This window comes from Patagioenas fasciata, chromosome 5 (assembly GCF_037038585.1).
Source record: "Patagioenas fasciata isolate bPatFas1 chromosome 5, bPatFas1.hap1, whole genome shotgun sequence".
In the NCBI taxonomy this organism is placed as follows: Eukaryota; Metazoa; Chordata; class Aves; order Columbiformes; family Columbidae; genus Patagioenas; species Patagioenas fasciata.
The window spans coordinates 11,500,612-11,525,861 of record NC_092524.1 but is presented as its reverse complement, the minus strand read 5'-3'; the positions used below and the strand labels follow the sequence as shown (position 1 = coordinate 11,525,861).

Genomic DNA, 25,250 nt, shown 5'->3' with positions numbered 1-25,250 from the left:
GGAATAAAAAGGATATATAAAAGAAGAGAAACACTGAAGAGAATTCAAGAGACAGAAAGGAGAGAGAACAGCTGGAAAGGCTTTCCTTTCCTGAAACCTCATGCTCTCTCTGAAAGACTCCCAAGTACTTTCTTTCTGTTAAAATAAGGTATTTAGTAGGGGAAACTGAATCACGTGGGTAAATCGCTAAAAATCCCTGAAGCATGGCACTAATTCCGTCCACTTTCTCTTAGTCTCATCAGTGGCACGGCTCAGGAATTCTTCATTCAGAAAATTCTACATGTTTTTCACTTCTATTTTCCTTTATATTCCTGAAGAGGAATTCATTACACCATGACCGTGCAATTACTGGATCATCCGAAACTAGGCAAATTTTTGTAAACCAAGTATTGATGAGAAAAATACCAATGACTACAAAACCGACATGCAGTAAATAAACATCACACATACCATGTTCTAGTCTTTCATAGTCTGAATCCAGAAGAAATGTTTTAAATCGATTTGATATGTGATGAAAAGCCAGAAACTTCAGATAATATTGATTGAACTCAAACTCTGTTGGGTATTGGTTATGAATCTAAAAAATAAAAAAGGAACGAAGAGGGTATTGATGTATGATACAAATACATATGTAATAAATAACAATGTGAAATATGACAGCAAAATAATTCCCCTGTGAACGATGACAACAAATACATCCATAGGCAACTGTCTTCTCTGTACGTACAAAACCTTCCGCATTTTGTCTCAAAGTGTTTTAAAGCTAATCAAATTAATGTATTGTCTATGCTGAAAAAAATGTGTTGGAGCAGATAGAGTGTACTGTATAATAAGCAGTATTATACTCTGTACAAAAGTCAAGATTCTTCAAAGTAATCAAGTAGTCAAAGATGCTACTCCTGGGTGCAGCTGGAAATCAAACTTTCATTGGAAGGTTTTGCTGCAGATGTCTTGCTGTTGCTCAGAGCCCAATGGAGCAGACATGTACAGAGGTAACACTGCAAATGGTAGTCCTTCTACCATTATTGAAACAGATTTCTGAAGTACTTGCTAGTCTTCATGTATTTCGTCCATTTTAAAATATGCATCAAAATATTACAGTATGAAAAAAGAAAACCTATATTGAGGAGGTGTCTTGTCATTATTCTTTTAAAACACTAAAAACAATGTAGCATATTGTTATCCTCAGTTAGGCTCGAGATCTATCTAATCCAGTGAATGTCAGCAATGTGAGACGGTTGGTTCTTCACAATTGGTTCCTCTTGAACATCATCAGAAAGAGCCTGGTGTAAGATTCTAAGCATTAAGTTTAATATTCATGGCACAAGTTTTTAGCTTTAATTATTGATAATATTTATACTTGATATCCATAAAAATTCAAGATTCTAAAGTTAAACTTGATGAGATATTGCTCACAGAAATTTCATGTGTAAATTTCAAATTTACTCTGCAAATAAGTTTATGAACTGTGATATTTATCTTCTGAATTAAGCATGGTAATTCACTGAAAATTTCCAATTACAAAGTAAGTGCAGTGTGCAATCAAAAAATAAATTGCTGATTTAATTTCATATTTGCAATATGTCCCACTGTGCTTTACCTGGCTTCCCATCAAACTTGTAAAATGCATTTAGTTCTGCAATCTTCCCTTGTCTTGTCTTTTGCATTCCCACCACTCTCATTCTCCCATTCCATCTTTTCTCTCTAATCTCTGCCTATCAGTTCCTCAAGAGAGAAACACTTTCTTTTTTTTAGTACTTATAGAAACTAGTATTGGACTACTTGAAGCTCCTTGATGTTTAGAGTTCCACATGTGCCAGTTGAAAAAACAACCAACCAACCAGCTAAATAAAGAAAACAAATATGCATTTAGCAAGGAAAGGTTATCTACAGAAAGCACAACAGTGACAGGAAAATCTCTTCAAAGGACCTAATAAACACATAGACAGCATTTCAGTCAGACAATTTGTTGTTATCGTATCTTGATATTAGCTTGAGAGTAGGCAAATAAAATGATCCTAAGATACTTTAAACTATCTCCATTCAATATGTCCGCACTTAATTTACCCCCTCTACAAATTACTACATTCCTGCACTGTTCTGTAAGAATAAAGCTCAGCAAATTTTTTTCTATAATAAATTCAAGAGTTCAACTTCATAGCCAAAGTAAGGTTTTAGTTCTCCTTATAAAAAATAAATTATTTTTTCTGGCATGTATTAGAGTAAAATGTAAGCATAGTACACTAATTTTGTTCAAAAATGACACAATATATTTTTGATCTTAAATCCAAAAACCTCTGCATATGTGTGTGCATTCAGACACATATGGACACATATACAAGTAGTTCAGTAGATATTTTCTACCTTCTGTGACAGGAAAAACTTTCTTTAATATATTGCAAGAAGGAAAGGCTACATTCTGCTATTTGACATGACTTATACAGGGTCCTAATTTCTACTTATGGTCCAATAATTATTTTAATGCATTTGAAGACTTAAAAGAATAAGCTGCTACTAAAATCCTGTCATTGATCTAGGTATTGTGAGTGATCCCATTTCTGGAACTACAAGTAAGTGAAGTTATAATAATCTAACTTACTTTCTAATTGAAAACAACTATGATCTAAAACATTTATTTGATAAAGATGAATATTGTAGTTATTGTTATTGTCTGTGTTTTAATGGCTGTGGCTGATTTCAGCACACTTGGAGATGGGAAAGACGCCACAGCCAGGTGAAGTGACCAGTTATTGAGGATTTGTTCAGCTGCAGTGCAGTCTGCAAAATTGAAAACATGGCTGAGCTATCAGGTAAAAAAGCTCTTGATAAAATACAGTTCCATCATCTGAAGGGCTAAATTAGAAACTTAACATCAGAGAAAATACTTGTATTCATTTAAGCAATTACAAATAAACATAGAAGAAAGATTTTTATTACTACAGGCAATGTAACCACTTAGGTTGAGGTTAAATACAACTGATTTCTTTCTGATAACTCTTTGGTGCTATTCCAGTTAATTAATTGATTTTAAGGGATATACTAAAAATTTACATGTGAATTAGAAGTGATGTTTTATACTTTACGATTTAAACACATACCACCTAGAAAGATAAACCTACAAGGACAGGGTATCTTTGAAAATTACAACTGCAACATCTTTTAAAATGCTTAATCTCCACAATATATGAACATTTAAAACCTGAGTAAACTGATAGTGTTTCTAATATTATGACTAGAGAAACACAGTATTTTAGAATTCTTTTTCAAATCACCATGTTCCCAATTAACTGTCTTCCTAAATGTATTTAATAATCTTACACTTCTATCAACCTTCCTTAGTTTTCCAATACTTCCATTAGCTTTCCTTAGTTTTCCAATATATTTTGGTTTTGTAATCTCATTATATATAAATATTTAATTAAATAAGAAATATGGTACTCCGAAAGTCCTGTGCTACTAATCACTAAGAGGTTACTCCTGCAAACAATGGAATGACTGAATACATCTACCATGGGAGTAGCGCACTCACCTGCTCTTCCACAGGGTGCTCCTTATTGAGCTTAAAACAAGTCAGTTCCAGAAAATCATTCTGTTTTAATTATATTTAATAGATTACAAAATAGAAGAAAAATAGGAAAAACTTTCTGCACTGACATCACTTTCATAAACTCAGTCTTCTTAGAAGCAGAGACAGCATCTGCCAGATGCTGCTATTGTAAAGGAATGATTTTGCATTAATAATTCAGCTGACACCTGGAGATATTGGCATAAACAATGACTTTTTACAAGATGATGCAGTTCTAATTTAGGAATTCCTGCTTCATTTGTTTTCTCTGTATCTTTAGTTTAACCCATGACATTTAATGCACATACTGTTTCTATGGTGACTATTTATTGCACCTAGTATGCTGAGCCCATAATGGTTAAAAATATTTTGAAAGAGCCAAATGTTTATTCCCAGTGAATAGGCAATTTTTAAAAACTGATCATAATACATTACACTTCAAGGTCAAGTTGCAGTCTAATTGGATTCTGTAGTTGTCTAATGAGTTTGACAGAAACCAATGAAACATAACAGAAATGCTCAAGTATAAATGTTATGTAAATTTATTTTGCATAGAAAATTCCTAGCAAACTTCAACCGTTCTGACTTCGAAAGTAATTTCCCTAGAGTTTACAACCATAGTGTTAGAATTTGGTAAGTCAATACTACGCTATCATGAGTTAGAAGACTAACCTTTGTAAGTCTGTTTCTAGAAAACTTAATTCAGAGTTGCATTCTAAATATGATTGTAAGTAATTTAAAGATTTGTTCTAATAAATCTACAAATCTATATTACCTATATTACACTGATTATGCAGTAAAGCTGTGTTCCCATGTCTTTTCTAGGCTGAAGTAAACACTGGCTGAAAATACTATAACGCCTAGACAGCCCTATCTTTCCTCATGAGAAGTTACTGCCTCCTTCAGATTGACCTGCTGAACTGCTTCTAAATCTACACCCATCAAAATAAGATGGTCCCTTTATCAAGTTTTTCTACCATTTTGATTGGAGAAGTCAGGCAGGTCCAGCCACCAGGCTGGAAGTCTGTTATCTCCACCAGAGAAGTGCTGAATAGCTCCAGATGCCTGTAGGAGGTCATCTCTCTGCTGGTACAGCTGAAGCCAGGGCACATGGACATAGCTTAAGACCAAAAGCCAGAAAATACAGATATTTCTGTAAAATGTAGCTGTTAATAACTTGTATACACTATATTGCATCTTAAAGATAGATACCTAGTGACGTGCATCAAAGCTGTTATCTGAGATGAATTACAAAGGCAACGTTCTTCTATTTCCTTGACACATTCACATGTATAGTAGGAATGTTTTACACACCTTGCAGCTTGAATCAAAATCTTATCTGACAGTTGTTAACAGCAGGGATTTATCCTACTCTACATTACATTCCAACTTTTAAAGCCAGAATGATTATAATCCACTATTCCATGTTCTTAGAACTGCAGATTACGTTAAACATAACTTAAAGAGAAATCAATAATTTTGTAGTGAAGAAAACACAGTACACTCTATTTTATCACAATAAACCCAAATCCTTGGATTTAATTTTATCTTGGTTGTGGATAACCCATTTATTTCCAGTGTTTCTGTGACCTCTGCACTCAAGAAAAACATACTGTACAGGTATGTGTGGATAATTTCCTTGCTTTTCTTTACGCCAGCTTTCTAAGATTTATTACAGTAAAACTGGAGCAAAGTGTTTCAGGGTCAGAAACAGGATGTAGGCTACGTTTCTAACAGCAAGTAATTCAGAGCAAAAGGAGCAGACAAACAAACAGCCTCCAGCAGCTGGTGCTGAGGTCCCTGCAGCTGGCAGGGGACAACAACATTTTTTGTTTTACTCTGGACTAGGTTTAGTCCAGTTGAGTTGATGACCCCGTTGCACACTGATGACCCCCATGGTTTTAAACTAAGTGATGAATCACTGGTTCAGATACTTTTAAGAGCTGGTGAGCATTTGGTATATAACAGTAGGACTTTTGGGTTAAATTATTTCAAGAAAAATCTAGTAAACATGCACCAAACCAACATCAACAAATGGTAAATGGGATATGCTGGAGGGATTCATTTCAAAACTCGTCTACTGCCAGAAATCAAATGTAGGTTTATTCCATCTATTCCATTCTACTAATAGACAGTGTTATCCAGTCACCTCATTAAAGCTTGGGGAACATACCTGACAGCTGAGAGAATACAGCTCCAGACGAATGATTTACACACATAACTGAATGAACCACCAAGCTGATGGGCTTCAATATTGGAAGACATGGCTGCTCTGTCCTGTTGTAGCCATTGCAACCAAGAATTTGTTTTTTCTACTTCAGAAAAGGAGCAATAACCTTAAGCTGTTGTAAGGAATAGTTAGGGTGACAACTGGGCAGACTAACTTGTTTGAACGAAAAATGCAATACTGATTCTCTTTAGAGAAATCTCCTCATTTCATATTGAAACTAATCTGAGTACAACAGCCATTGGGAAATAGATTAACAAAACAGGAGATGTGACAAATACTTCTAAGGTTTTCTAATGGGAAAAGCTGTAGGAATTGAACCGAATTCCAAGTGTAGGATTTATTAACTTGCAAGACAGCAATAATGATGGCTGTCAGTGTTTAACACTTGGACACAGTTTTTCTTTTGTGCAACATGTTCTTCAGTAAGTCTTTACTCATCTTCTTGTAAGCCGATTCATTATCAGTCTCACATAGGTATCTAAAGATGTTTTTTCACTGGTTTAGTAAGTTATTTAATGTGTGGACTTTGCTTCAGGTAGGAAAGTAAGTCAACCTGCTGACTCCCAGGGTCTACTTCATGCAAGTATTCACTATGAATGTTCCCAGGAAGAAGGCTGGTCCTTTAAGAGTCATACTCCGTGAGACAGTCATCCATAAATTTTAATACAGTTTAATAATGTCCAGGAGTATTTTCAGCTTTTTCAGTGAGGAAAATGACAGAAGTTGGAAAAGAAACACATATGTACAACAGGAACTACGCAAGCTCCTATTTTCATAGAAACATAGAATCATTTCAGTTGGAAGAGACCCTCAGGATCATTGAGTACAACCATAACCATGACCTAACCTAACTCTAGCACTAAACCATGTCCCTAAGAACCTCGTCTAAACACCTTTTAAACACCCCCAGGGATGGTGACTCCACCACTTCCCTGGGCAGCCTGTTCCAATGCCTGACAACCCCTTCCATGAAGAATTTTTTTCTAATATCCAATCTAAACCTCCTCTGGCACAACTTGAGGACATTTCCTCTTGTTGTATCACTTGCTACTTGGGAGAAGAGACCAAGACCCTCCATGTTACAACCTCCTTTCAGGTAGCTGTAGACAGTGATAAGGTCTCCCCTCAGCCTCCTTTTCTCCAGGCTGAACAGCCCCAGCTGCACTAACAATCAATCAATTTCTTCTCCTGAACAAAGGTACTTCAGACTTTCAAGAGCCAGTCTTAAGCTTAAAGAACTTCTGTTTGAAATCTCTTCATAAGTGATCTTAAAAGAGCCATAATACCAACCATCCCTCTTTGTCTGTTTTGTGTGTATGGTCAGTCTCCTCTAGACAACCATTTCAGCTCTTCTTGAGGTGAAATCCATTCACTTTAATAAAACCTAGAGAAGGATGTTACTACATCTGCCCTCAAACCATTGTCTATAACATCTGAAATAGTGGCATCTACACACTTATTAATGAATTCTTCTTGTAAACTAGAATTAGGTATTGACTTACCTGATGCACGCAGTCTAAGAACTGTAAGAAAACAGGAGCAAATCCACTACCCTGACAATTGAGAGTCAGATTACTACGTTGACTGAATTTATGACCAAAAGAGAGCCATTCTTTTTCCACCAGCATTCGGAAACCTTCAAGTGTCCTATAGAAGGGATCACTGAGTAACTGCACCAAAGATACTACCTAGATCACAAGACAAGACATATTAAGAAGTTAGAAGAACACTTTTAGTCAATGAATATAAATATTTCATAATCTGTTTGTAGTTCAAGGAAACAAAAGCCTTCATATAAATTCAGTTACAAGTATTTTACTACATACATTGAGTATTTTTATGAAATAAAACAAGTAACATCTCACATGAAAAAGTTTCAATTAAATTGAGACTTTTGATATCTGCAAAAGTTAAACCTGAGCAACTACAGACTTCGGAAGTCATTGTAATGCTGACTACATTTAAATTGCATTTGAAATAAACCCACTTTTATTAATAAAATAAGGATAATAAACATGGCTAAAATAGCATCAGCTACCTCAGCAAAGAATTGGTCCTGAGGGTGACTTTAGAGTTTCTGCAGTGTTGCCATGTCATAGTGCTCACTAGCCAACTTCAGCTTGTTTTTATAGACAGCATCTCAGGAGACTTTAAAATGTAGCACAGACTTCTTTACTTGCAGCAATGTGTGTCCTCTTCTCTATTCTTAATTGTTTAACAATGATTCCAGTAATTATGTTAACATTCTTTTGTGGATTTGTTTACCTGGTATCAAGATGCTGACTGCACATGAAGTTTTTATTTACTAGAATGATTGTGTTTATTTTCTGCATTATGAAGCAACTACATGGACACAATGCATTCATCAGATGAGGCAGCAGGTCTTCATTCACCTAGTTTTTAGTTTGTTTCACAGAGTTATCTGTTCTGGTGATCTGCCCTTGCAGCAGGTGTTACAGTCACTTTGGCACAGATTTAGTCTTCTCCCTGTGTGTGGTCTCCTAACTTCATTTATGGAAAGTGAATGGCAAGAGAAAGAATTCCTCTCCTTCCCTCCTGTGTTTAAAGTGTACTATGTTTACAAAGATAAATGATCTGTTGTGGCAACTTGCAGCTTTCATTCTCACATACGGTCAGGTGCAGGAATGTAGATTTTATGTCTAAGCCTTAGAATTCTAAGTCCATTGGGACCTTTGGAACAAATTCATTTTATGGAACTTTTTCATGGTGTAAATAGCAAATAAATGCAAGGATTCATGCATTCTAGTTTCCTCGGCTGCCATAACAGAAATTTATTAATGTTACGCCAAATTATCAGTCACTTGTTTAAAAAAGTTTTGCCTGGTGTCTTTTCTTGATATGTGGCTTAATATTTGGCTATTTCAAGGTTTTAGTAGCAGCTTACTTGTGTGGTAATATCCCAGCCATCTTCCAAACAAACCATAACAGAAGAACCATTTTCCAGGAGCTCAGAGATGATCACACCCAATTGCATTATCCTGTGAAGCTATGAAGTATTACAGATAAGTAACATAGTCAAGTATAAAATAAATTTCTAGATATTGTCAAGAAATAGAATCTGATCATATTTAATATTTAAATATGTTTTCTAAAAATCTACATATAGCACAGAGAAATGCATTGATGTAACAGATCAGAAAGCTATAAACATAACAGTCTTAGGATTTTCATCTTAACTGCAAAACTAAGCAAAGACATGAAGACAGGAACTTAAACTATTAAAACCAATGTCTGCTGTAATAAAATAGCTGTCATAAAAAGGAGAATGGGAACAACACAGCTGATAGATTTATTGTAGAGAAATTCCATCCTGCGTTTAACACTCAAGTAATTTCCTGTGAAATGTTAAGGTTCCATAAAGTCACTAAGTACTTTGATGGTAGAACCCATGTAAGATATTTACAGGATAGTAATTCTAATGCTCAATTTCATGGAAATTGGAAATTCATTATTTTAATACTAATATTACTACTACTAATAATGATGATGAAAAAAACAAAATCATGACCCAAAAACAAACACAGAAAAATTCTCTTTCTATAATCTGGAAATAGTTTAGGTAAATTAAACAGTGTTTCTCATACTTTGCTCTTGGTCAGACTGGCTAAAACATATGGAAAAAGGACACATTCATTATTTGCATCCTGATATTAATTACACTGGGATACTGAAATTTCTTGAGCAGGTACATTAGTTATTTTCTCCAGGAAGGGTTATTGACTTGAATAAGATTGATTCAAACATGAGAGGTGTAAGCAAGCTAAAAAATTTAGGTGAATTTAAGAAATTTTATCTATGAGACTTCACATTAATATTACTGAAAGAAAAATCTATATGATGTTTCTACCATTTTTGTCATATTATGACAGCATTCTTGTTAAACAACATAATAGACAATATGTAAGAAATTCAGTTTTTCACAGCAGAATGAAACTGCTCTTTGCAGAGCACTGAATACAATCCAATCAATAGCAGCAGTAGGAAGCATAAAGGTGTGAAAGAAGGGAGAAAGGGATATAGGAAAACAAATAAACAAAAGATGGCAAGAGAGATCTTAAGTTTAGAAAGAAGGAACTTAAGTTTAGAAAGTACAGAAAGCACAGGAAAGTGACTCAGGAAGAACAAAATTAAATTGTAGAAAATAAGAGCAAAAAAGATCAACCAAACAACAGTTAAACCCTAGAACATTCATCCTTGTTTAGGGCAGTCTGATTTCTTCCTTATTTCAAAAGTTCAGTCCCATGAATATTACCATGGAAATTGTGATGGAAAACTCCTCTGAACATTCTTGTACTCATTACTTAGAAAATAAAATAAACTAATTTTCCTGCAATTTTTACTAGGAAAAGATTTAAAAGAGTACAACTTTTAAAACCAAGTAGTTTGTTTATTCTTCTATACATTCTTAGGCAATAGAAGAAAATCTGTTTCTTGAAGAAACTTGATATGCAATCTGGTTATACAGATTCAATTAAAAAAATGCAAAATACGATTTTTATAATTTGTATTCAGAAAATAGGGCAGCATTTAAAATTTCTCCTTACGTATTGACATCCTTAGAAATATTTAGCCTGTGTAGTGTTAAAATCAATACTATGTAGTAACCTCAGATACCCAGGGGAGGAAAGCTTAATTCAATCAAAACACACTTCCAAGATGACAGATCTATGGCCTTTCACAGGAATAACAGAAAATGTGTTAAATCAGTCATAAATCAACTTTATCACATAAGTCAGATATGACATGATTTAAACCACAGAAACGTGGTTTAAATGTCACACAGCTAGTGTGTGACGTTATGATCTAGTCCTGACTATTACTTTTCCTCTCAAAGATGCCAAAAGAGAGTAAGTCCACTGTTACAGTCTCCCCTTGATCTCTGTGCTGCTATAGGGAGGTGTTTATTTCATCCAACTGACATTCTGTTCATTTAACTACTTATCAATCTGCTCATGTTCACATGTTGAGGGAGTCAAGTTTTCAAGCTCTTCCCACTTCTCCCCTTCCTGAACAATGTGGTGGCCAGATCCAGCAAGGTCCAGCTCCTGTACTCTCTGAGGAGCCATCACACCTCAAGGGAAGAAGTTTAGCCATTCCTTGTACTGTAGCACATTTCAACCAGGAGTACATTTTTTGATGCGTAATTACTGAAATGACCGTGTTACTCACATGTATTTCCTCCTTAAGAAATCAGCATAAGAGACTGTTCTGTTTTCTGTGATTAATTGCATTTGAGAAGAATTTATTCAGTAGAGGATTCCAAACATAATATGCAACTTAAAAACATTCACTATCATTAAAATGGTTTTAGATTTACAAAGAGCTGACTTTCCCACATCGTTCTTAATTTGAATCTTACAAAGCTACTTCCAGTCTTGCCTTCGTTTGGTTAATCTTTATGTAAGGGAACATGTGACAGGGCAGTAATGGAACAGGTTCAGAGAGAACAGCTGAGCACACACACAAGTCCCTTTCCCCTGCAAACACTTTCCCATATCCCACAATGGGTAACAGATTATAGCTTATCTGTTAAATACTTGTGCATATGGAATTTCAGGCTTAGAACATGTATGAGGAGTAGGATATCAACTTTAAAATTAAAAGGCTCATTTATTCTTCTGTACTTTTTTCCCCTGAATTTTAAAATATATAAAATAAGAAAAAAGCAGTTATAACCAAGACCATAAATTTATATAGGCAGTAAAACTAGTCATCTCTACTTGTGTACACATTCCATGTTATAAACCATAAATTATGTTATAAAAAATGCCTCTGACATTTGTAAATGTTATGATTGTATTAAAATCATGCTTATGTAATGACAAAATTGATAGTATGCAAAATAAATACAGCAAACAGAGAAGAACAGCTGGTTAGAAAACAATAGTTCTCTGTCAAAAGAGCCTGAAATTTATTTTGTGTAAGTAGTACTGCATATAGATTATTAGAAGTACCTGTCATATAAATTACCTGTGGGAACCACTCTGACTCCCCAAGTGCTTTGAGGAATGTTGCCTCAGAATCTGTAGGAATAGTGCTGGGAACACAAGCTCTCATCAGCTTTTTAAAGCTTGCCTTTGTCTGTCGGATGTCACTGAATTCAACAGGAACAAATTCACAATTCAAAGCAAAATCGAGTTTGAATCCCTATGTGAAAAGGACAACAGCAGATGTAAAAGGCAAGCATGTTTTTCACTAACAGTTTCATCAAATCTCGGTGTTTTGCCTGCTTTATTACTAAATATTTCAATTCCTAATTAAAAAATGTTTAGTTAAACATCTGCCTAGGATAATAAAAATCCTTACAGCACTTGCAAAATGTACCGTATCAAAGTACCCATCTACTACTCTTAACAGCAGAATGTACTGCAGAGCAGTTAGGTTTGTAACAGTAATAATAGTAGTAAAAAAATAAACTTGATCGATCAATGTGTTGAGTTCTTTATGTACAATATAATGTGTTTCCTTTAGGATTTTAAGGGCAAATTAACAATAAATAAATAAAAATTAAAATAACTGTATGGATGACATACCAACAGTGCAGGACAGATTCTAGTGGTTCAAAAAAGCAGGAAAGAAGTAACCCCCAAATCCAAAAAGAACCCCCAAAACTGCAAACTACCTGACTGGCCTAAGCAGTCACTGCACACTGAGACAGTTCAACACAGAACAGCAGTTGGGGAATACCTGACATAACTTCCAAGGGGTATGTGAGGTTTTCCTAGCAGAATTCTTCATGTTTGGTTTTATTTACTGCATTTAGAAAATGAGCAGTAAAAGAGGAAGACCAAATTAAGGGATCAAGTTAGCTAACTGAAAAAAAAGAACTATGATGCAAAAGATACTATGGAGAACATAATTAGGAAAAACAATTCTCATGTATGAAGCAGCACTGAAGATCTTCACAGCAGTTTTCTTCAGAAATTGCTCTTTCATGGAATTAAACTTGGCCTGCAAATAATCTTCATTAAGCTGCTTCACAGGATGCCAAGTGAAAATGTACCAAAGTAAAAGCCTGGATTTACCTTTGTTTATATTTTGGCATGGTTCAAAAATAAATCTAATAGCTCAACTACCAATTTTTTTTTTGTTTTTTTTAGAATGCTCAGTTGTAATAATGTATGATAAAAGCTATTGAGAAAAGTAGCAAAATTCCCTTAAAATGTTACATATTTTAAAATATGTTAAAATGTTACATATTTTTGTTTGTATCACCAATTTATGTGAAATTATATTTAGCAGAATTCCTCACAGGAATTAACACCAGTAATGAATATGCTGCCAAGCCCTTTACAAAGCCTGCAAATGCCAAGCTAGCAGGATGCTAACAAGAGCTAGGAAAATACTTTACAGTCAAAAATCAACAAGATTTCCTTATACAAAAAGTTGAATTGATCTTATAGGCTAGAGAGATACCAATGAGAGCAGTATTTAGGTATAATTAAGTTTACAGATACAGAACTCTAACACTTCTGTTGGAATAGCGGAAAGGGGCAGCAAGCTCCACTGCCGCTCCGTCAACCCACTCCATTTGCCTACAGCCCCATCATCCATCTTTCTCATGGCAGCCCCGCTGAGCAGAGCCAGACTGCGGCCCTTGTTCTCTGCAACGCCAGCACAGGGACACGGCGACCACACGGTGGCTTCTGATCCTGAAGGCTTTGCTGGATGCTCTGTTGCCCGGCAGTGTGTTCCATTCCTAGCCACGTCTTTCCCAGTTTGAGTGCTCGTAAAAGTTTACACCTTTAGGAGTGTTACCCATTCACCTCATCTTAAATATTATTTACTGTTTTGTAAAAACATTAACGTTACTAAAATCAAGCCAAATAAAACAAAAAATTGCCATTACCCGTAACTGAGATTTTTCTCCAAATATATAGAGGGCTGCTTGCCGTCTCAAAAGCTGACTTTGCAGAAAAGTGCTGCTACTGTAGGAAGTGGCGTTATCTTTCCCTGCAAGTCTTGCACCAACATCAATGAATGGAGTTTGCGTGTTGATAAATCGGTTGCTTGAACGAAGACTCGCCCATACACCTTCATAAAGATGAAAAATATTTAAAAACCTCTTTGCGTGAGGCACAGGAGAACACAGTTATTAAGGCATATGCTAAAACATCATTTGGAAAGCAGAGTGCTTACACATGTCATTTGTACCTCTCATACCACATAATTAAGAACACATACTGGAAATAAATATTTTCATAGCAAAAATTGTCAAAAGTATCCTACTGCACTGTCATTTAACCTAAGATAGTAATCGAACTCAGCACAGCACTTTCTATTGTAGAGAAAATGGTTGCTATGATATCACTGATACAACAATAAAAAGAATCACAGCTTGCAAGTAATTAACTTCCATGTAAGCACATTGAAATGAAATTGCTAGTTTTGTTCTTTTCAGAAGTAGGGACAAAAATTTGATGTATTTCCTTGTCAAAGGCATATTATTTTGGAAATCTAAGTAGCAAGAATATTATTTAATTACTTTCTTCAAAAATTGAAATAGTATCTCTTAAAGTTCCCTGTTACCTAGAATTCTTGTGCTGGTTTTGCCCTACACAATCTAGTGGTATCAACCATATTGTATTATAATGAAGACGTATCTAAGGGTGATCAATTCAAATATTACATTTCAAGATAAAGTATTCCACATCTACTCTTGAAAGGCCATGATTAAAATACAGAATGCCATGATGCAGCTATCTTGTCATTTCCAGAGGAGGTAATTCCCACCGCACCACTCTGGTCTGATCTTGCTTAAGTAAGTTCTGTGATTTCAACATAAGATTAGGTAGTGATAAACCAGATTGCCACAGCCTTTTTAGTAGCAGCAAAAAAAAAGACAAGTAGTAAATATTTTTCTGTTTCTCGTGCCTCGGTTAATAACAATGATTTTGTGAGACTGTTATTGTGTGTCTAATGTGAAGTATGTGAAAGGTACTTCGTTTTCAGAATATAAATAGCACTACTTGCAAATCAAATCCCTTAAAGTATACTAAATTTGGCATTCAAATGGAAGTGTGAAATTCTTTAACCCAATATGCAGTAAATCAGAAGAGCCTCTTGTCCATAAATCTGTGAAGCAAGATATCCAAAAGAGGCACCAGAAATACCACATAGTAGTAGAAATTTAGATATACAGTATGAAAAAAACCCTCAGACCCCTTCAGTACAATACAATAATATGCAAAGTTAACATTTCTTGCATAAGGGAAAAAAGCTGCAGATGGCAATAAAGTTCCCCTGAGACAGCTCAACCAGCAAAATAATTTTATTTTGGTTTTTAGAAGCAGGATTATGTTTCTATTAAAGAATTATTCTGTACAGTAATCCTCAGCAGGGATTTATCCGTACAGTTTGGCTTGTCTGCCTGTCTGCCTATTAGTCTTAGGTGTGAGCAAATGAACAGGAGTAACTGAGAGTGGTTGGCTCAGAATTTATGAATTGGTAGCAGTTCTAAACAGTTTCCACTTCAAAGTCAGTCAGTTTTATAAAATACCACTCATGTCAAGTTTTATGTTGAGTATAAACTTTTCTTTCACATCTGAACTACTACAGATGAAGTAATAAAGAATTTAGCAAGTAAAAATGGCAGAAGTATTTGATAAGAGAAATAATTTCTTGTTCATTTGGTATGAAAACATGCTAGCTCCAACATGGGCAACTGTCCCCTAAGATGATACACACAAAAATACACAGTCATACTTCATAACATTTTACAAATGAAGGCCATCATTAGTGCCTGTAGAACATCAAAAGCAACAAAGCAGGTTGCAAGTACATGCAGATGAACATGTTTACCAGTGATGGACAACAGTGATTAAAAGACATCATCATGTTTCCATTATATTTCTATTCTAATTTTGCCTAGTGTTTTTTGCCTTAATTTTGTTAGCAGTATCTAGCTTTCATTATTTGGCATTATTATGACTTTCTGATTCAGGAGAAATCAGTTTTTCCCTGTTCACTAACATGAACAATGGTTTTGGAAAGAAAGTGGACTAGGTACCAGTATTTCTTAGGTATTTCACTAAAGCAGTAGGAGTACTAAAAGCTCTTCAGCAGAATTGATTTTCTGCTGTTTAAAATTTTCAGACAGGAAATTTTCTACATATCACTCCACATTAGATCTTAACATTATTAAATAACATGGTGAAGCGTGTGGCTAATCACTGTCACTGCATCATACGTTCAGTGGCTAAAAAAAACCCAAAACAAAATAAAACCACAAGACTGAACTAAAGCAAAACCAAACCCAAAATTTTGTTAATGCAGAATCAAGACTTGTTTCTGTCAGTATCACTTTAGTGTGTATTAAGATACTGTAGTAGTTATGGAGATGGTAGAAAAGACTGTGCTTCAGGACACAGAATACAGTACCTTGATGGACTCTTCCCTTAGTTGCTGATTTGGAATTTGTATGAGTGAAACATTTATCTCTGTACCCAAGCACTGGGAGATAACGGTTAAGACAGAAGGAGGAGGAATGGAATGCACAGTGCAGCGAGACACATTGCAGGAGAAAAGAAAAGGGTTACTTATTAATTTCCAAAGATTTAGTATATATTGAATTTCTTTATAGTACATGATTTATCAGACAGCACAAATCTTAGTCGTCACAAGACAAAACATCAGTCAAGCCAGAAAACCAATATAAAATGGGAAGTACCCATTTATCAAATTTTCGTTGTCATTGCAATAGTTTCAAACACGTAGTACAGCCATCATGTGTTTTTCCATAATTAGAACCAAAGGAAATGTAATTATTAAATCACTCTGCTGAATACTTTATTGAAAGTTTCTATCCAGCTGAAAGTTAGCTTGAGTAAAAATCCCAAACCTTAGTGCAATTTTAGTCTATTTTAAATACATAATTTGATGGACCTCAAAATCAAACCAGAGTACAAGATTTAGTTCTATACACCTACAAAGATTTTTAAAGGACTGTGTAAAAGTATGTAATTTAGAACACATGTAATATCTGCCATACTCAGTGGGAGCCTTATATGCTTGCATTTTCGGGTGTATTTTTGGCTCGAAAGCCACATCAACACAAGCAATTTCTTTTAATACAAATATTCTATTAAAACATGTGCAAAGTATTAGTGTCTCCTGCTTTTATGTCTGAGCTTAGTCTGTATTTATTAATTATAAACAACCTAGTATTTTTCTGATAGCAGCAAATCGCACTGAGAAAGCATTTTATTTTACTGAATTCCACAACAATGCCACATAGGAAGTGCTGTTCTGTAGAACCACACTATACTTATAAAGCAATATAAGAGGAAAAGGTATGTATTTTTAGTGAACTTAGAATTCTTATGAAAGATATCAACCAGGGTATTGCAAAAAAAGGTCCAAGAATGAAAATATATTATGAAATGTAAGTATTTGGCCAAGTATTTCAGTGCAGAAACAACTTAACTGGGCTTTAGGCAACTACTTTGTTACAACGTTCAGATAAAGTTAACAACCATATCTGACATAGACACAAATATTCAGGACAACTGATGAGCATTCAGAACAACGATGGTTTTTAAAAATGAGCACTGGCATGTATCTTTTAACCTAAACATAAAATGAATGTGTATTAAAAATGCATTATATGGCACAAAACAGAAAATATCATTTTCAATTGGTGTATCATGGATGAACCTGTTTTTTGAGCGATGGTATGCGTGAGAATAAAAACAAGGAAAGAAAGAGGGATCCAGAATCAATACCATAAAAATATTGCTGCTGTATTTTGTGCATAATCCATAGCTGCTTGCTATGATAAAGTAACTAGCTAACTCTATTGTCTTTTTTTCCCCTTTTTTTGCTTTTTGAGTTATTCTTAGGAATATGAGGGAGAGGGAAATCACCATTTTTAGAGTGCCTGCACAAAATAGGTCTTTTTTTCAGCTGACCAAAACTCTGTATTTTTGATTCTGCACGCAGTCTTGTGTCAGTACTTCACATGGGGAGTGTAACTAGCTGTGAAAAAGTAGTAAAAAACTTTGCAATAATAAATCACATTAATCAATTTATTTGAGAATAACAATTTTAGAGCTTCTATATGTTGTGTGTATTTTAGAGTTTGTTCTAAAAGAATTCAGTTAGCTAATCTAAACCCTGTAGTGTTTACTTCTCTATAGGGAGATATTCCCTTCCACTGTTCTCTCTTACCCTGTCAACTTCTCACCTTCACTAGGGCTCCCCTTGTACTTGTCAAACATTCTTATGTTTCAGCAAAGTCCTCATGTATCCTGCTGAACTGTGAATCAACTGCAGATACCAGGCTGTAATTACACCTTTCAGACATATAGAGCAGGTGTGGCACCAATCCAGCAAGACACAAGATAACTTCTCTGCCCTCTTCCCGATTGCTGCTGAACTTTAGCCAAGAGACTTTAACGTCCAACAAAACAACACATCTGTGACCTAATACTGCCTTGAGACTCCTTTTTTCTTCACTGAGTAGCAACGAACCCATCCTATCACACTTACCACAAACTCTAACCCCAGAAACCAGCAACAGTTATTTCCGTAATCCTTTTATCTTCAAACGACAACTTCCATACAGTCAACCAGCAAGCTTTCCCTTACTTATCAGAAGCACCTTCACCGCCCCTCAGCACCACTTCACTGTTGGCACTTTTGTCCCTACACAAGACGATGAAATACAACCAAATGTCTGTTGTCAGCTATCCAGCATTTTCACTATTTCAGTACAAAGTCAAACTGGGCACAGCCATCAATTTATCAAACAATTCCAGACACGATTAACTGCTGTTCTCTGAGGTCCCCAGCCATTTTGCTTGACCAAATAAATGTTTATTTGGACTATGTTTATTCATCTCCATGTACCAAAACACAGTGATCAGAGAGCATAAACAGAACTTTTAGACATGAAATATATGCATATGCTATTATTAATGAAAAAAAATTATTAATGAATAAAAAATTTTCCATTCTTTGGTGATCATCATTCAACTGCCCCTCCTCTCTTCCATCCTGCTATTCTCACATAACCTCTCTATACAGCTCTGAATATTTTCCTTTTTTCCTCCCTCCTGTCTTTTGAAAGTTTTTATCTTCAAAATTGTTTAATTCCTCCCCCTATGAAGATACATTTTTTTTTTTTAATTACACAATACTTTCGGTTGGAATGGATGTCAGCAGGCCAAAGTAGGTCTAACTGATTTCAGATGAGGTATGTCATGGCTTTTCTCACTCCCACCTCTGAAAATCTGAGCCGCATTTGCTCTGTAAGATGGTAAATGCACTACTCACGAAGTCCTTCTTGAACTGAGGGGCCCAGAACTGGACACAATATTCCAGGTGTGGTCTCACCAGGGCAGAGTAGAGGGGAAGGAGAACCTCTCTCGACCTACTAACCACCCCCCTTGTAATACACCCCAGGATGCCATTGGCCTTCCTGGCCACAAGGGCACAGTGCTGGTTCATGGTCATCCTGTTGTCCACCAGGATCCCCAGGTCCCTTTCCCCTACGCTGCTCTAATAGGTCGTTCCCCAACTTATACTGGAACCTGGGGTTGTTCCTACCCAGATGCAAGACTCTACACTTTCTATTGTTATATTTAATTAAATTTTTCCCTGCCCAACTCTCCAGCCTGTCCAGGTCCCACTGGATGGCAGCACAGCCTTCTGGTGTGTCAGCCACTCCTCCCAGCTTCGTGTCATCAGCAAACTTGCTGATAGTACACTCTATTCCCTTGTCCAAATCATTGATGAATATATTGAATTATATAGGCCCCAGTACTGATCCTTGAGGCACTCCACTAGATACAGGCCTCCAACTGGACTCTGCCCCATTGACCATGACTCTCTGGCTTCTTCCCTTCAGCCGGTTCGCAGTCCACCTCGCTACCCGGTCATCCGGACCGCACTCCCTCAGTTTAGCTATAAGGATGCTGTGGGAGACTGTGTCAAATGCCTTACGCAAGTCAAGGTAGATCACGTTCACTGCTCTGCCATCATCCATCCATCTTGTTATGTCCTCATAAAAGTCAATGAGGTTGGTCAAGCACAACTTCCCCTTGGTGAAGCCATGCTGACTGCCCCTAATGACCCTCGTATCCCTGATATGCCTTGAGATGGCACCAAGGATAAGTCATTCCATCAGTTTCCCAGGGATGGAGGTGAGGCTGACCGGTCTATAGTTACCTGGGTCCTCCTTCTTGCCCTTTTTGAAGACTGGAGTGCCATTTGCTTTCCTCCAGTCCTCAGGCACCTCTCCGATTTCCCAAGACTTGGCAAAGATGATGGAGAGCGGTCCAGCAATGACCTCAGACAGCTCCCTCAGCACCCGCGGGTGCATCCCATCCGGACCCATGGATTTATGGATGTCCAGATTGCCTAACTGGTCCCTAACTCAGTCCTCATCAACCAAGGCAAACTCCTCCACTGTCCTGCCTTCCTCTGGGGCCTCAGTGGTACAGGGCTCCTCAGGACAGCTTCTGGCAGAGTAGACAGAGACAAAGGCGGCATTCGGTAACTCTGCCTTGTCTGTATCTTCTGTTACCAGGGCACCCACCTTGTTCATCAGCGGGCCTACATTGCCTCTGGTGTTAGTTTTATCTGCCACGTATCGGCAAAAGCTCTTCCTGTTGTCCTTGACCCTTCTCACCAGGTTTAATTCTAAGGAGGTCTTAGCTTTCCTAGTTGCCTCCCTACACCCTCTGACAACAGCCTTCTATTCTCCCCAAGTGGCCAGTCCCTCCTTCCATGATCTATACTCTCCTCTTCCACTTGAGCACACCCAGCAGTTCCCTGTTTAACCACACAGGTCTCCTGGCTCCCTTCCTTGACTTCCTATGTGTTGGGATGCTCTGATTTTGTACTCAGTAGAAACAGTCCCTGAACACTAACCAACTATCTTGGGCCCCTTTAACCTTCAAGCAGCCTAGAAGAGTAAAAGTAGTTGGAATCTAGTTCACAGAATGAAAGCCTCCTGCAGAAGTGACACTGATGAGTCCCTGTACCCAAGAATAACTATTCCTGAAGAACACACTTATTACAGCCTGGCCACATAATTCTGTCCTTCACCTAGAGTAAAACTATTCTGAGAGATTATTAGTAACTTTATGAAGCATCGGCAATCTTCAGCCAAATGCTGGAATGATCTATAATTGGAGATTCTAAAGCACATTTTATCCTAATATAAAATATGCTTTTTCAGGCCACACATTCTAGACAAATTAAAATATGTACGAATCACTAAGTATTTAGAAACATAATTCCTAATTGAGTGTTTCATTTTCTACTGAATTCCAACATGAAATGAACTTTATTTCAATGGTAAGTAAAGGACTTAAACAGAAACTAGATACTTAATGTCATGGACTGAGGCTAATCTGTAATTTCTATTTTGTTGTTTCACAGCGTAATGAATTGGTAAGCAGCGTAGCTATTTTTGTTTCACTAACATTTTGTTATCATTTATTATTTCAAATAATAGACTTTGAGCTAGTCTTACTAACCTCCTTGAGCAAAGCTACTGGATAGATTTACATCCCAGTGTCCTGGCACTACCTGCTTAAATACAGTAGACATTCTTGAAGCCCTCGTCTCAGTGCCTAAAGTCAGCCAAAAAAAGAAAGAAGATTAAAAAACTACAGTGTTACTCAGACTAACACTTAGCATAACTGATAAAAATGCCCTTTTTCACACAATACAGCTAATTCTTGCCAATTTTGTCCTTCAGATATATTTTTAAGACATGTATACATTGGCAACAGTACAGAGATGTTAGATACAGCTAAGCAATCAACATATTTTACGATAAATGAAGCAAAGCATGCACACTTTGGAAATGGTGTTATTTTACAAGAAAAGCCTCTGTTGGGCTATATTAGGTCAATTACCACCAACTGAATAAGACAAGACAGACACAATTCAAGTAACATACTCCTCTTTCTAATATATTGGGCTTACCCTCACATAAACCTTACCAGGTTTCATCACAAAATAACTGAAATAAAGCATGGATTCATTTCTTCATGGTTTCACATATGCATAACTCAAATAGTGCACTTTGAAAGAGTTTTCACTGCAAGTAAAGCTCTACTTAGAACTGACATTAAAAGCCTATTATGAATATGTAACATACATGAAAATGCTTACATGTCTTCCATTGCTGCTGCAGCTAAATAGTGCGTCTGTTCATATAGAATCTGAGCTGTAATCTGGTATTTTCTCATTATATAAAATAGAGTAGTATTTCACATTCTCTTCAATTCGGCACTCAATATACAGTTTTCAATATACTTAATTTGTTATAAAAGACTTTAAAGTGGATCTTTAATTTTGATTCTGTTAAATAATGTAATCGTTGCATTTGATATAAAAGAAAAAACCTGGAAAGGTTTGGAATCTTGATATTCTGGAGAAATTAATTTTATTTGTTCCAGAATTGTAATAAAGTACTAATGCCCCAGAGGTGAATGATCATTTACTGTCAGATTAAGAACCCTGAAAAATATTTTGGGAAAGATTATAAACATCCTTTACATACAGAAAACACATTCACTGAAACTTAGAGTGAATAAGCTATCTGGAACGTGCAACAATAAAGAAAAAACAGAGTTCATATGGGACAAGTGGAACTAACACCAAACTGGAGAAAACTCACTTTCCAACTTAGCCATAGAAAAGCACTATGTAAACCAATTTTACCTGGAGACAGAGCAATTGTTGGTCTAACAGTGAGAGTGTTACTGCCATTCATTTTGCAGTGGACGGATATCACATTGAGTAAGGCCTGTAGGTATTTTTCCTGTTCTATACTGCTTGAAGATTCTAAAGAAGCAGGAGCTAGAGTCACAAGAAGAATGGAATACATTAAAATACAAGTACATTTATAAATACATAAAATAGCAAAATAAAAAGCTTCCTGTGTAAAGCAGAGCACTGAAAATGTCATGGTGTGTCTATAAAAGGTTCAAAATGCCATCCCTTTAATGACAAAAAATGCTTAGATGTTCATCACCTGGCTGCAGAGCAGCACCCAGCCTTGTTCTCTTGCATTCTACTCCACAAAGCCAAATTTCTGAAAGAGTCAGTTACCCTATGGTTAATATAATACTTAAAACACTGACTGTTTGCCAGTGATCAATACAAACAGATTGGAGATGATGTAGATTTCCCTTCATTCTCAGAATAAAAAGTAACATTTCTAAGTTTGTGCTACTTGCCAGCAAATTTCAGCCTTAAAAAAAAATGTGTATAGAACAGATAAAACTTTTTTTTTTAAGTAAGCTAAAACTACACTCAACATTCAATCAGTTCTTCCTCATTCCAGTAAAGGAAGGTTACTCACCTGTAAGTGGAGGTTCCTCGAGATTTACAGAAAGTATACACCAGTGTTCATGCACTCTGCTGCATTTAGAGACACCAGTGGACACATCCTTCAGGTGCCCTGCCCCCAGAATCTGACCTTTCTAATGGAATAAGTAAGAGAGGAACGAGGACGGACAACACATGCACACCTGAATAGCACAGGTCAAGGGATCTCCACTTATGAAAAGTAATGATCCTGTTCCCTAGAGACAGTCCACTGGCTCCTTCACCAGTAGGTAACATGAGGAAGTGTCTTCCCCCATGCTTGGGTAACTTGTAGAAACAGGGGCTGTATGGTTGTAAGAACCAACATTCCTTCTCTGAATAATCCTTTATGTGCAAGTAGTTTCAGAGGACTAGTCTACAGATCTCAGAAACAGAATAATTTTCCAGCTGTTACTGATGTTGCTTATGTTGCGGGAGACATGGAGAAGGACCATTTAAGAAAGAGAGAACTGGCTGCAAAAGACTGGATGAAAGCAAAGCCTGAGAGGAAACAGACATAGTTTAAAAACAGAGGAAGGAGAAAAAAAGCAGCAAGATGAGAAGTTATGATGCTCTGAGAAAGCACTGAAGTTAAACAAGACAATCCACTTAAGACAATCTTAAGACTTAAATAAGTTAAGAAACCAATAATAAAAAAACAGAATCAAGGAAAAAACAAACAAACAACCAACCCAAACAGAAATACACCACCCATTTGTGTCCAGGTACAAGAACTTAAAGGAAGTGAAGGAGATGAAGGCCAGGTTCTGGGCCATACTATGATGACAAAAAAGTGTCCAGCCTCAATGAGTCACATTTTTTTTCAAATGCCAAAATTTTTAAATTCTAGTTTAATGCAGCCACCTCTGGACTTGCTATAGGACAAAAAGTTCATAGTTGCTTAAACCAGGATTTGGTATCTTGGTGACAAGAGCAGAGGTTTGAAATAAGAGATAGAGAGTCAAAGAATTTGGTTGAACACATTTGGACAAAGCACAATGGTAATTTATAAATAGTTTTCTCCAGTGATGATCCAATCAGTTTCTATGCTGGAGACTAATAGACAGCAACCTGCTTAGCTGGAGGTGGCAAAAGAAATTTCAAGATAGCTCTGTTAAATTAGTATCTGAACTGGAAGTACAATTAGGAAGTGATTACAAAATGTACTCGCAGGAAACAACATGCTGTTTCTGTCTGACAAAGTGGAACGAGCCTGAAGAAAAAGATTATTTTCTCTTCAGCTCTTCAAAGAGGGTTTACACATCCTGAAATCCACTTCAATGATCTCTGCGTCTCCTAGTCCTTGCAGCAATGCCACAAAAAGTCAATTTAGGACTTAAAATTTTATTTAAATGAAAGGAAATGTAATGTCTACATGGAAGGATAATGCCCTTACAACTTGCACTTAAGAGTTTCACTCTGTGAAGACTACTTTGTGTGTTTTAGAAAAGACACTCAGGAGATAAAAAGCTTGACTTACATGAAAGTCTGTTATTGAACTGGGCAGACATCTAAATTAAAGGCTGAGGGCAATAATGTCCTTGTGATAGAAAATTTGCCCTTCATCCTTACCACCAATCATCCCTTCACACAGTGCCTAACAGCTGTATTAAAAAGATGAAAGACTACTGGTGACTCAAAGCATGAATCCCTTACCCGCACAACTGAACAGGTATTTCTATTAAATGGCTGATCTTTTAAGTGGTGTATCATACATGAAGGTCATCACAACAGCATGAATTTCAACAAACGATGGGGATGGAGACCCCAGTAACAATTTCCTAAATCCCAGGAATTAAATGCATTGATTAGTAATGCAATATGATTGCATCAGCTCTGTATGCCTGCTTGCAGGGCTCTCCAGCTTTATCTTACAACAGGTCCTAATATAATCAAGTATGCAGACTGCATCAAGATAACTGTTCTCTTGGATATGTTACTACATACAAGAAATCTAATGGTCTTCCTTTATGGGAGCTGACCAGAATTCCCAGAAAGGTTGAAGTGAAATTGAGAAACCAATTTTCATGTTTCAAAGGAACTTTTGAAAAGATCTGCATACTCTCCATATCAGATTCAAACACCTGTTAATAATCCTTTGTGGAC

General features: G+C 36.3%; 1 protein-coding gene across 11 annotated transcripts in view; it reads right to left on the bottom strand.

The window, feature by feature from the left end:
* SBF2 (SET binding factor 2) overlaps positions 1 to 25,250 on the bottom strand; it is a 268,580-nt gene that overhangs the window by 16,279 nt on the left and 227,051 nt on the right. For 6 of the 11 annotated variants that reach the window (XM_065838442.2, XM_071808909.1, XM_065838443.2 and 3 more), the window contains 8 exons: positions 22,497 to 22,634; positions 21,302 to 21,397; positions 16,197 to 16,268; positions 13,666 to 13,850; positions 11,787 to 11,963; positions 8,701 to 8,802; positions 7,298 to 7,483; positions 451 to 577 (listed from right to left, as the gene is read on the bottom strand). In XM_065838442.2, the coding sequence (XP_065694514.1) occupies positions 451 to 577; positions 7,298 to 7,483; positions 8,701 to 8,802; positions 11,787 to 11,963; positions 13,666 to 13,850; positions 16,197 to 16,268; positions 21,302 to 21,397; positions 22,497 to 22,634 (1,083 nt within the window). The remainder of the gene's footprint in view (positions 1 to 450; positions 578 to 7,297; positions 7,484 to 8,700; positions 8,803 to 11,786; positions 11,964 to 13,665; positions 13,851 to 16,196; positions 16,269 to 21,301; positions 21,398 to 22,496; positions 22,635 to 25,250) is intronic. The other 5 variants (XM_065838445.2, XM_065838446.2, XM_065838447.2 and 2 more) reach the window with 3 other exon arrangements.